Source organism: Labeo rohita, chromosome 4, assembly GCF_022985175.1.
Source record: "Labeo rohita strain BAU-BD-2019 chromosome 4, IGBB_LRoh.1.0, whole genome shotgun sequence".
Taxonomy (NCBI): Eukaryota; Metazoa; Chordata; class Actinopteri; order Cypriniformes; family Cyprinidae; genus Labeo; species Labeo rohita.
The window spans coordinates 40648434-40661534 of record NC_066872.1 but is presented as its reverse complement, the minus strand read 5'-3'; the positions used below and the strand labels follow the sequence as shown (position 1 = coordinate 40661534).

General features: G+C 36.1%; 1 protein-coding gene across 8 annotated transcripts in view; it reads left to right on the top strand.

The window, feature by feature from the left end:
- erc1b (ELKS/RAB6-interacting/CAST family member 1b) overlaps positions 1-13101 on the top strand; it is a 256072-nt gene that overhangs the window by 4698 nt on the left and 238273 nt on the right. For all 8 annotated transcript variants that reach the window (XM_051107019.1, XM_051107018.1, XM_051107022.1 and 5 more), the window contains exon 2: positions 8663-9546. In XM_051107019.1, coding sequence (XP_050962976.1) covers positions 8854-9546 — 693 coding nt within the window. In that variant the 5' untranslated portion in view covers positions 8663-8853. The remainder of the gene's footprint in view (positions 1-8662; positions 9547-13101) is intronic.

Here is a 13101-nt window from a genome sequence, read left to right as displayed (position 1 = left end):
TATTAACTAACAATAACAAAGATTTAATGAATACTGTAATAAATGTATTTTTCACTGTATGTTCATGTTAGTTAATACATTAACTAATGTTAACAAATGACACCTTATTGTAAAGTGTTACTGTTAATCTTGTATTATTCCAATTCAGTCTTTGACTTGAAGATGGCCTTAGATTGCAAAAACATTGCAAAAAAATGAACAACTAACTTAAATGCTCAGTATCTGCCGTAATCTGTGCATCCTATTAATATCATATTAGCACAGCATGCTAATTAAAGCAGGATCCTAGTTTTCATGTATGACGTCTCCTCAGTTGTGTCCTCCGCTGACCCTAGTAGTACACATCTTAGCGAGCACACTTTCATGACGTCTTTCACAATCACACCTGCCTACAAATGCAACAGCAACTCAATGACTCTGCTGAGCAGGCCAGACTCAAGCTGTCCAGATAGAGAGAGCCCAGCAGGATTCTGATCCTCCGAGTCCCTCGTGCGGTTTAGCGTGTCTGGTGCGGGCAGCCCATCTTTGACCTAATTAACTCTCGCAAACAGACGGACAGACAGGGGACGAGAACCTGTCAGGCCGAGAGAAAAGCACGTTCAACACCGGCTCTCTCGTTTCATGCTAGCGGGTCAGGACTGGAGATGAGAATTGATTAGTTGATCCAGAGTCTCAGAGGAATGATGTATTTGCTGAAGAGTTTGTAACAACATCTTTGGCTTATAGCTCTAAAGCTGTGGGTATTGGAAACGGTAATGCGCAGTATGGGAAACGCTTTAAGATTCTGTTATATAGTTATTCTGTCATTATACAATGTATAAATATACAATAAAATTACTGAAGTTGTAACTGAATATAACTGTTTTATCATACAGTTCTCTGAGCCAAATAATGCAATGGGAAAAAGTCAAGGCAGGTGGAGGAAGACAGCATCAAACTCTGGTTCATATGAACAGTCGAACCGTGTGAAAACCGCCTACGGCTACTTTGGCCTGGCAGAACTTTTGTTTAGATCCGGTTTTGGAGGAGGATGGTGGATCTTCCACCCTTGGTGATTCTCTAAAGAACATTTTGAAATGCTTCACCTCTTCTATTTCCTTCATCCTCCAGAATTCCTTGAATTCCTACTTCTTGAATCAGTTCCAAACTCTACTGACAGTCTTGTCAACAGATACGAAACAGTTGTTAGGTTTGGGCAATATTTAGGGGTGGGCAATATACCGGTAGACGATTAACCAGCTGAAATTTGTCAGCCGGTGGAGATTTTGGACCATAGTTTCTATCATGGTTACGCTCGTGTGACGTTGCTGATGGTCACGGAAATGTATTGTTTGCATGCATTTTTTATAAACATTGTGTTTTAAGGTGATTTTAAGCCATTTAAATGCTATTAGGAGTGAAAAAAATAATTTTTCTATATGGTCTGAGAAACTGTTTCTGATCGCTGTCAGAAGTGTGCAAACATGAAGAATATTATTTTTGCTGCTTTATAGGCATTAAGCTGTTAAATGCATACACTGGTATGTGTCAAAATGCCTGTCATTGCAAGTATCCTCGTAAACAGTAATTTAGGTCTTAAGTGAAAGCAAACATCTGAGAAAAAACAAAAACGCATGTGTAATGGTATATTGGATTTTGACAGCTCTTAAAGTGACAGCAGTCTAATATTCCTGCTGTCTGTCATTCATGTTAGGCCTAATCATTAATCGTTAATAAGAAGAAATATATATATATATATATTTAATTTACACAGTGAAGAATATGCAGTGTTTTTTGATTAGTTTATACAATGTATGTAGCATTTTGTTTTGTTTTGTTTTTTTGTTATTTTTTTATTACAGATTTTTTATTACACTAAATTTAGAGTAAACTTCACCTTGATTTCTTTAAGTTAGTTTAATGTAATTTAAGTTGATTAGACTTAAAATTTAAGGCAGCAGCTTCAGTTTCTCAGTTAAAATCAGGGCATTTTATTTATTTTTTATTTTTTTTACAATTATAGTATTTACCTTAAAAGTATTTTCACTTGGAAATTGCTAGTAGTTTCTTTATTTCATTAAAGTAAACATGAACGTTTTAACTAAAAAGACTGAAATAGTATTTTTTTTATAAAACGAACTAATCGTTGTTTTATTTTTCGACTTTTTAAAATTTTATACAGTATGTAAATGTTGCATTGTTGCAAGGTCAGGGGAAAAAAAACGAAGCCAATTTTGGCAAGAATTGGACAAAAATTGTGGAATGTGTAATGAAAAACAGTTAATCTCTGGTCTAATAATTGTTCTTCTCAGTAAGTTTATTTAATATCTAATTTTCTTTGATTTAATTGTGTTATGTAGGCCTAAATATTTACATTGTATTGACCATCAAGCACCACTGGGTGTCTAGATAACCATTTTTTGCAGAGATACACAATGCATTAAGAGCTGGAGGCAAAACAAGAAAAATGTACACATCTTCATGCTGTTCAAAAGTTTTCGCCCCCTCGGCTCTTAATGCATTTTTTTTTTCTTCTGGCGCGTCAGTGAGCGTTTGAACCTTCTCTAATAGTTACATATGAGTCCGTCAGTTGTCCTCAGTGTGAAAAGATGGATTTCAAAATCATGCAGTCATTGTTGGAAAGGGTTCAAATACACACAAATGCTGAAAAAACACAAAATTTGTGGGACTTGAAGGATTTGTTCTGAAGAACAGAAGGCAGTTTAACTGTTCAGGACAAACAAGGGACTACTAAACAACTATCACTAAACAAAACAAAAACAACACGGTAATAAGAATGAAGTATATGTAAACTTTTATATGTAAACAGCTATTTTTTTTCTCTTGTGGACTATATGTAAATGTCTTTTATGGGGAATAGTACTAAAAAAATAACATGCATTTTGTATGATTCCTCTTATTTTGGTAAAATAATTAACATTTTGCAGATTCTGCATGTAAACCTTTGACTTCAGCTGTATGTTTTCTTTGGATTCTCGTTGAGTTATGTCACCCGTCTCATCCTGTTCCATATTAGAAATAAGATCCTCAGGTTGCATATCTGTCAAATATCTGATTCATGTTCCCAGTTACCTAGATTTTGAAGGCAGTAGAGCAGTTTATGCATGTATAGATGTGAATTGAATGAAATGCGCTGCGGTTGTAGTTGTTTGAATGCTGATGAATCAGTGCTGCCGTAGATGTTCAGTGATGTGAAGTGACAGGCCGTCAGGCAGCAGGCAGAGCGTTTTAAGTGAGCTCAAAGCTGACCTCTGTTCCCTCCTATAAATATAGAGGCAGAGGCAGGCACACACTGTCCCATTGATGCCGTAACTGAGCCGAGAGGGAGGCGGAACGATTCGTAGGGATACATGTTTGAGAAGGAGACCTTGGCCCAAAAAATACTGTAATACCAAGCGGCTAGTTGAAATTTACACCGTATTGATTATTGAAGGCAGCTTTGCAGTTTGAAATGTGAGTTGCTGACTGTAATTTAGGGTGTGGGCTTGGAAGGTTTGATCATGTATTCTGACTCAGCACTCAAAGCATTACTTTAAAAGATTTGACTCAGTTTAGCTGGATGTCGTGAGTCAGGAGCAAAATAAAACACATTCCTTCTGTCTTGTGTCTGTCCTCTGTATAGAAGTAGTGTGGGTCATATATTTTTAATATTCACAATATATGTGACCATGGACCACAAAACCTTACCATGGACTTAAGTAGCACGGGTATATTTGTAGCAATAGCCAAAAATACATTGTACTTTCATGCCAAAAATCATTAGGATATTAAGTAAAGATCATGTTCCATGAAGATATTTTGTGAGTTTTCTACCGTAAATATATCAAAACGTAATGTTTGATTAGTAGTATGCATTGCTAAGAACTTAATTTGGACAACTTGGCGATTTTTCTCAATATTTAGATTTTTTTGCACCCTCAGATTTCAGGTTTTCAAATAGTTGTATCAACTTTAAGATGATGCATAAATCTCAGTTTTAAAAAATGGACCCTTATGACTAATTTTGTGGTCCAGGGTCACATATTTCTGATTTTGCAGGCTATATAACATGAATTTGCAGTGAGTTTAATGTGCATTTGAATGAATTATTAATTTAATTTAAAGAGACATTTTGTAATGAATGGTACAGTTTTATTTACCTTTTTTTTTTTTTTTTAACATAGATTATGTTTGCAGTAAAATACTACTAAAATACTACTAAATAATGTAGTGTAATAATGTACTAAATAATTTGCCATTTCTTTATAATAATTTGTGAGGTTTACTAGCAATTTTTGAGTGAAAATTGTTTCAAAGTAATTATTTTTTCAATATTTAAATATGTTTTGCATTTTGTGTAATTTTTTTATTTTTATTTTTTAACTAGACTTTTATTTACTTTTTGCATTAAAATTGGCTCGTTTGGCCACAATGGTTAATCTGATCACATTATTTTGAGAAAATACTTTAATAAGTATTTTTGGGTTATGAGCTCATTTATGAGTAAGAATAGCGTAATGGCATTTCTTGTGGAGTTTGAGTCAGTCTTTCTGCTCGTTTTGCTGTCCTCCGGTTTCTCTCTTATATCCCTCTCACTTTGGAAGCACCGCTTTGAGGCTTAAACTTTCATTTTCAGGATTTGGAGTGTAGGTTTTAGTTATTTTTGTTTGTAAATGAAATGCTTTTTCTAGATACATTAAAAATAAGTTCAATACTTCTCAGTTCTTTGACTGATTACATAGTAAACAGTGGTTTTGGCCTGTTTTTGTGTGTGAGGATTTAGGCCAAATGTAATGGAAACTTACTGTTCCATGAGGAAGCATTACATTGTGAAAATCCCTGTTGAAGAGCAAAGCAGATCGCTTTAATGGAAGGAGATATGGCTGGAAGGAGGGATTGAAAGATAAAGAAATGGAGGGAGGGTATTTTCCTGCTGTGTCCACTGTCCAGGTGTAATCCACCTGCCTAGGGCGAACCAGATGGCGAGGACTGCCACAGTTCTTAAAGGAACAGTTCCTATAATAAACTGTGTCAGCTTAAGTATACTTTTTTTGGATTGTAACTTTATTTCAGAATGAAAGTGTTCTTGATAAGTAGGTAAATGTATTGACAATTCATGCACTGTAGAAATGGTGTACAAATTTTGTAGTGTGTTGTTGGTCCCTAAGTGACTGCTAACCCTGGTTTCAACTCTGCCCCGCCTCTCACACATGTGATGCATTCCCATTATTTCTGAATGACTCTCTCTAGAGCCTAGTTGTCTTGATCTCCTTGGCTGTGCCCTGTTTAGCAGAAGTGCTATTCCGTGTTCCGTCTTGCTCTCTTCACAATTAACATATTTTTCTTTCATGCTATGCTGATTGGAGCAGTTATAGATTTGTGTAACTGTTTGTGCACAGTAAGTCAAAAGTTTTTGAACACTAAGATTTTTAAAGTCTTTTTAAAGACGTCTCTTCTGCTCACCAAGCTTGCATTTATTTTTTCCAAAATACTGCAAAAACAGCACAATTTTTACTATTTACCAATTTCTATTTGAATATATTTTAAAATGTAATTTATTCCTGTGATTTCAAAGCTGAATTGTTAGCATCATTACTCCAGTCAGATGATCCTTTAGAAATCATTATAATAAAATGTACTCCACTGTTTTAAATATTGATGATGATGATGATAATAATGATAATAATAATAAATGTTCCTTGAACAGCAAATCAGCTGTTTGTGAAGGATCATGTGACACTGAAGACTGGCGTAATGATGCTGAAAATGTAGTTTTGATCACAGAAATACATTTTAAAATACATTCAAATAGAAAGCAGCTATTTTAAATAGTAAACATATTTCACAATGTTACTGCTGTATTTCAGATCAAATAAATGCATGTTTGGTGAGCAGAAGAGACTTAAAAAACACTAAAAAAACGTTTGACTGGAAGTGTATACATAAACATAACACAGGTAAATATGCTTCAACCAAATGGTCTTTCCAAATCTTTTAGTTACGTTAGTCAGTTAAATGGGAGAGTCTGTAATTATAGGTTTCCAAATTCTATAGATTTGTTGCATGTATATTTTAAAGACTAGGACGAATAATGCATAAAAAGGCTGTTACATAAGTGAAATAAGTGCAGGCATTTAAAACATGTTGTCTCGGCTTCGGGGAATGTGACGGGGTCAGACATGCCCACTGCTTTAATGATTTGGCTTCCGTTCGTCAGCAGCAGAGGAAGGAGATCTGCGGTCTCGCTGCCCCTTCTGCATCTTATCAGTAACCGGCTCCGTCTCTACTTAAGTCTGTCACCGCTTCCACAAACTGTTCCTCCAGGAGACTGGGCTGTTTTGATTCCTTGTATCATGTTCTGTATAACATGTTTGAGTATGTGTTTGACAGTCCATTTCCAGCGCAAAGTTTCAGTCTGAAGGGAGTCTGCGGTCGACATACTTCCAATCGGGTTCATTTTCATGTAGATTTACTCCGTTGAGATGCATTGTGGCTCTGATGTTAGATTCTTTCCTAATGAGAGAGTGCGGATACGTCGGCTTGGGCATGATCGAGGCCTCATGGAGCATTTTCCGGGCTTTTGGGATGGACCAAAACACAGCTCCAATGTCCACTGCCAGCCTCTTTTTCAATAAATTACCCTTAAGCTACATTTGTGGCAAATATTAGGGGTTTATAACCTGGAAGTTAAAAAACAGACGACTTGAACAGTCTGTACCACTTTCCTTTGCTTTAAAATAAGTTATGCTTAGTGATAAAACAGCAGATCACGTATGAGACCATGTGACCCAGTATTGCTACAAAACAAAGATGTGTTTTACAAGAGACAATGAAGTATTTCATCAGGGATAAACACACAAGACAAAAGGCAGCTGCCGCTTGTGGCTGGACTCAAATAAACAGTCTTTCTCTCTGAATAAGCACATAGCTGTTCATGTGTGATTAGAGATTTGGTTTCACAACTCTGAAATGGCTTCATATTGATTAATACAGCAATGGCAGAGGCATTAAAGTGTCCGTATTAGTATTTTATTTCCTCTGTAATAAAGCACATAATGTCTGTCGCGGTTCAACCACAGGCGTTACACGTATGTCCAGGTGTTATACTGAAGTAATCTGCGGTAATGAGGTGCCATAGTCTGTGAAAACCTCATGAGATGTGAATCAAGCAGTTTTAAAGATAGTTTAAAAAAACACTTGTGTTAAATGTTCTCAGTTGACTATTTTCTAACACAAACACTACTATTTAAAAGTTTGAGGTCTCTTATGTTCATCAAGGCTACAATTATTTGATCAAAAATACGTTGCTGATTGCATTTCATCTGCTTAAAATCACTTGTTTTTAAACTGCAGTGCTTAAAAACACATGCAAATGATAGGTTTTGTGACCACATAGCACTGCAATGTCACGTGAGCATGTAACAGTGATTGTCAATTGTGTCTACCAGTACATCGCCACCCTTATTTACTGAGTCAACTTTTGAAAAGTAGTCTTCATGCCTTATAGCACTTGATTACCCCTCAGAGATTCAGAATGCAGACTTTTGTGTCATTCACTCAGAAAATAAGCTTGCATGAAATCAGCTCAGCCACTATTTACAGTTGAAATCAAAATTTTACACCGTGCAGAATCTGCAAAATGTTATTTGTTTTGCAAAAATAAGAGGGTCCCACAAATTCTTTGGTTTTTCAGCATTTTTTTGTGTATTTGTACCCTTTCCTACAATGACTGTATGATTTTTGAGATCTATCTTTTCACACTGAGGGACTCATACACAAATATTACAGAAGGTTCAAACACTCACTGATGCTCCAGAAGGAAAACCGATGCATTAAGAGCTGGGGGTGAAAACTTTTGAACAGAATGAAGATGTGTGCATTTTTCTTATTTTGTCTGAATATATATTTTGTTTCATTTAGTACTGCTCTTTAGAAGCTACAGAAGATACTTACATGTTTCCCACAAGACAAAATAACTGAAATTTACCCTAATCTTTAAATTCCAAAAGTTTTCACCCCCCGGCTCTTAATGCATCGTTTCATTCTAAAGCATCAGTGAGTGTTTGAACCTTCTGTAATAGTTGCATATGAGTCCGTCAGTTGTCCTCACTGTAAAAAGATGGATCTCAAAATCATACAGTCATTGTTGAAAAGGGTTCAAATGCACAAAAATGCTGAAAAACCAAATTTGTGGGACCTGAAGAACTTTTCTGAAAAACAGTGGGCAGATTAAATGTTCAGGACAAAAAAGGGACTCATTAACAACTAGTACTAAACAAATAATTAACATTTTGCAGATTCTGCAAGGTGTATGTAAACTTTTGACTTCCGCTGTATATGAAACCTGTCAAATGTTAAAGCAAGTTGCCCCTGATGAAGAAGGCGGAGGAAAGGACTGTGTTGAGAAGATGAAGAGAGACAGAGGTAGAGCTGAGAGTGCAGTATAGGTATTGGACAGAAGCCACAGAGCTAAAGTAAATACAGTGTGGCATGTGAGTGACCTACATAGAGCCCAGTGAAGGAGGTTAAAGCGTACAGTGTGCCAGACCTGTTCATTAGCCTATTATTTCCTCTCTGAGAAGAGTGCAAGGCAGCAGACGCCAGGGAAAACTCTCGCTATCTCAATGAAAAATGTGACAGGAATGATTTTAACTCTTCGTCTATCTCTCTTTCTCTGTTGCAGGAATATAACATGACCAGATTAAACGGATAAACCACAGCCAGTTTTCAACATCCAGAATCATATGGTGAAAATGAAACATCTGCATCTTTGAATGCATAAATAAGATAAAAGTAGATCACAGAGCCTTCAAGGTTTACAGAAATCAGTCCATATCATCCTTTTCTCTTCACTCTTGTCTGGTCAAAACCACCATGTACGGTAGTGCCCGATCCGTGGGCAAAGTGGAAGGCAACCACAGCGGCGGGAGCAATCAGAGTCCCGGACGCTCGCCTCGTCTCCCTCGCTCGCCCCGCTTAGGCCACCGCCGCACTAACAGCACAGGGGGCAGCGGAGCTGGAGCGGGAGGTCCAGGTGGTAAAACCCTTTCAATGGAGAACATCCAGTCTCTCAATGCTGCCTACGCCACATCCGGCCCCATGTACCTGAGCGACAACGAGGTGGTGGCCTCCGGCCCGGACCTGCCGAAGAGCACCATGACTCTGGGTCGCTCCGGAGGCCGGGTGCCTTACGGCGTTCGCACGACCGTCATGGGATCCAGCCCGAACATCTCCACCGGGGCCCCCGGCTCTGTTCCCACCGATGCCATCGCTTTCGGAGACCACCATATGCCTTCCACCCTTGCGTCCACTGTGCCTCATTCGCTGCGCCAAGCGCGGGACAACACCATCATGGACCTGCAGGCCCAGCTCAAGGAGGTGCTCAGGGAGAACGAGCTCCTGCGGAAGGAGGTGGATGTGAAGGAGAGCAAACTTAGCTCTTCCATGAACTCCATTAAGACCTTCTGGAGCCCCGAGCTGAAAAAGGAGCGCGCCCTGCGCAAGGATGAGGCGTCGAAGATTGCCGTGTGGAAGGAGCAGTACAGAGTCGTCCAGGACGAGAACCAGGTGAGAGGAGAATTGCTACATATTTGCAATGCACTTAAAGGGATAGTTTACCCAAAAATAAAAAATTTGTCATTAATCACTCACCTTCATGTCATTACAAACCTGTAAGACCTTCATTCATCTTTAGAACAGAAATTAAGATATTTTTGATGAAATCCGAGAGGTTTCTGACCCTGCATAGACAACAATGTTTAAATTAGTGGTTCAACCACTATTTTATGAAGCTACGAGAGTACTTTTTGTGTGCAAAGAAAACAACTTTAAGTTTGAACCACTGATCTTTTTTTAACAATGTCCTTGCTACCTTTCTGGGCTATAAACATGGTAGTTGCGTTTCTGTTTATTCAGGGTCAGAAAGCTGTTGGATTTTATCAAAAATATCTTAATTTGTGTTCTGAAGATGAACAACGGTCTTGAGTGGAACGACATGAGAATGAGAAATTAATGACATTTTTGGGTGAACTATCCCTTCATTTCTGTAATATTGTAGCTTTGGTTTTGATGACTTTTATGCTTGCACATTATTAAAAAGAAGAACAATATTGGTAGGGATGCAATGATATGTAAATTCTGGCTGTTAAGCCAGAATTATTTTCAAGCTATGGCCAGTAAATAAATTAAACTTAAACCCCTCATTTTAAATGAATATTCAATTTAAGAGTTTAACAGTTTAACATTTAACAGTGTTCTTAAATTGCTGTTCTTAAAAATAATTAAATGAAAATATTTAAATAAGTGGAAATTAACAGTAAAATACACATTAAATTACAATTAATTGACATTTAAATAAATGTATGTTTATGCATTGATCAGAAGTGTAAGTTTAGATATTTATAATACAAATTACAAGTTTTCTGTTTCTATTTCGAATAAAAGCTGTCCTTTTGAACTTTCTGTTCATCAAAGAATCATAAAGAAATCTATGCTTTCTACAAAAATATTAAGCATCACAATTATTTTCTTTCTTTCTTTCTTTATTTTTTATAAAGATTTATTTTTGGTGCTTTTATGCCTTTTATTAGATAGGACAGTGTAGGTGGACAGGAAGCGAAGTGGGAGAGAGAGAGAGAGAGAGAGAGAGAGAGAGAGAGAGAAGGGGGTGGGATCGGGAAAGGTCCGTGAACCGGGATTCGAACTTGGGACGCCCACAGCGCAACTGCGGCATATGCAGGCGTGCTAACCATGATATGGACTGAGAATAAGAAATGTTTTTCGAGCAGCAAGTCAGCATAATAAAATGATTTTTGAAGGATCATGTAACATTGATGATCCTGAAAATTTAGCTCTGTGTCACAGGGAATAAATTACATTTTAAAATGCATTAAAATTTAAATTGAAAATGTAAAGATGTATATATTTAAATCTGAATATTTCACAGTATTACTGTTTTCCCTGTATTTTTGCTCAAATAAATTAGTGATGCACCGAAAATTCTGGGCGACATGGAAACCGAAAGTTCTGGATGCACTTGGCCGAAAACTGTAACCAAAACCGAAAATGCTTTTTAAGAATTATTTACTATTTTAGTAAATAATATAAATAATTTTGTAAGATTTTTCAGTTAAATGTCTAAATATAGTTTCTTTTCTGGAATATACTGGTCTTTTTAGTGCCGTGTTCAGTAGCCAAAGGGCTTATCTGCTGAAACGCAATGAAATTAAACATTGCACCTGGCACTGAGGGGAAAAAAAACATGTGACTCGCAGATTTTATCAGATTTCTGATGTACAAGGCATGTTTAAGAAATGGCTTGATTTGTCTCTGTGTTTTCGGAGTTGCCGATAGACATCAAACATCTTGAAAAAAGCTAAAACGAAGCAGTTTGTTTGGTTCACACTGGCAGGTGTTATAATAAAAACACTAGATAAGTGGATCGTTTTTGTTTTTGCATAAAGTGAACAACTGTTTAATAAAGTCTGTACGACTTGGCTGCAAATTCCTGCTCTTTTTCTTTTCATTGTAGACTAGTAAAGCAGTTCATTTCTCTTTTGCAGGCCATAGTTGTAACATGTGCCCATCCTGACATTTCCTGTTTTATTCTCCGTCACTCACGCTGGATTTTAGCTCTGGTGCAAGCTGTAATTTAGCGTTTTCCCATGTATTTTTAGGCCCTGCAGTCTACAGTATGTAGCAGACTTCAGCATGTGGCATAGACGTTAACTGTTATCGTTATACCACCACCTCTTTTCAACAGGAAGATGTTTTTATGTATTTAGTCTAGTCTATGCAAGTCTGGCATAGCCTGAGTTTTCACCATTGAAAGAGCTGCCAATTTAAGAAAAGCCTGTCTGTACATTACAGTTAACTTTGAACTCAGTTGGATGTCAGAGACCTTTAACACTCATATGGTCTTGTTGCACGTGACTCTGGCCTGGCTGAACCATGAGGCTAATGAGGGGCTCGTCATCATTGCCTTTGGTGCGTTTCATTCACACCGCCTGTTTGATGAAGGCTCGGGTGACGTTTCTGGGTAAAGACTGGGTTTTTAACCCGTATGGCACTGCGTACAGTGAGCTGGAGTATTTGACTGATGAGGTTGGGTTCTGTCGTAAGGGTTCATTTAGATAAACTAGATCAATATTCAAAAGACCCTTGATCTGTTAAATGAACACGTCAAATTCTCAGGAGAGCGAGGCATTCAGACGAGGGATAAAGGAGCAGGAATGAGTGGAATGAGTCTTGAATGCTCCTTTGAGACCTGTTCAATTATGAGATGTGACACAGAAAACCCTTTAGTCAGCCAACTCTCATTCATTCACCTCCTCTGCTCGTATTTCTCTCTTCATTCATTCAGCCCACGTGCTAGTTCACTGGATTCGTGAAAACACTACAGTTTAGGCATGCCTGGAAAATAAAATTCTGAATTATTATTAATTATTAATAATTATTTTGGAAAACATTTTGGTTCATGATAGTTAAAAAAAACCTATTGTCTAAATTGTTAATTAATATTTTTATTTAAATAGTAATTTTTTTTTTTACATTTACATTTTCTTTCGTCTTTAAAATAAAATAAAATAATCAGTTGTTTTAAAGTAGAAGTAAATGTAGGCATAGCAACATTACAATATAATATAAAATATGAAAATGGTTATTCAATGGAATAAATTTAAATTAAATAAATGTAATTTTTAAATATTTTTATTTAAATAGTAAATTTTTCTAAATACATTTTATTTTGTCTTTAAAATAAAATAAAATAAAAATGAAATGAAATGCAATAAAATAAAACGAATAAAATGAAATAAAGAAATGAAAAGAAATAATAAAATAAAATAATAATAAATAATTTTTATATAATTTTTATTTTAAATAATTCATTCAGTGGAATAAATTTAAATTAAATACATTTAAGTTTTAAATAATATTTTTATTTAAATAGTGCATTTTATTTTGTCTTTAAAATACAAAAATTAAATACAATAAAAAAAAATTAAATAAATTAAAATAAAATAAAATTCAGTGGTTTTAAATGCTTTAATTAAATTTAGGCATCGCAACATTTCAATATAATGTACAGGATATATATATATAATATTTGCTAATAATTTTATA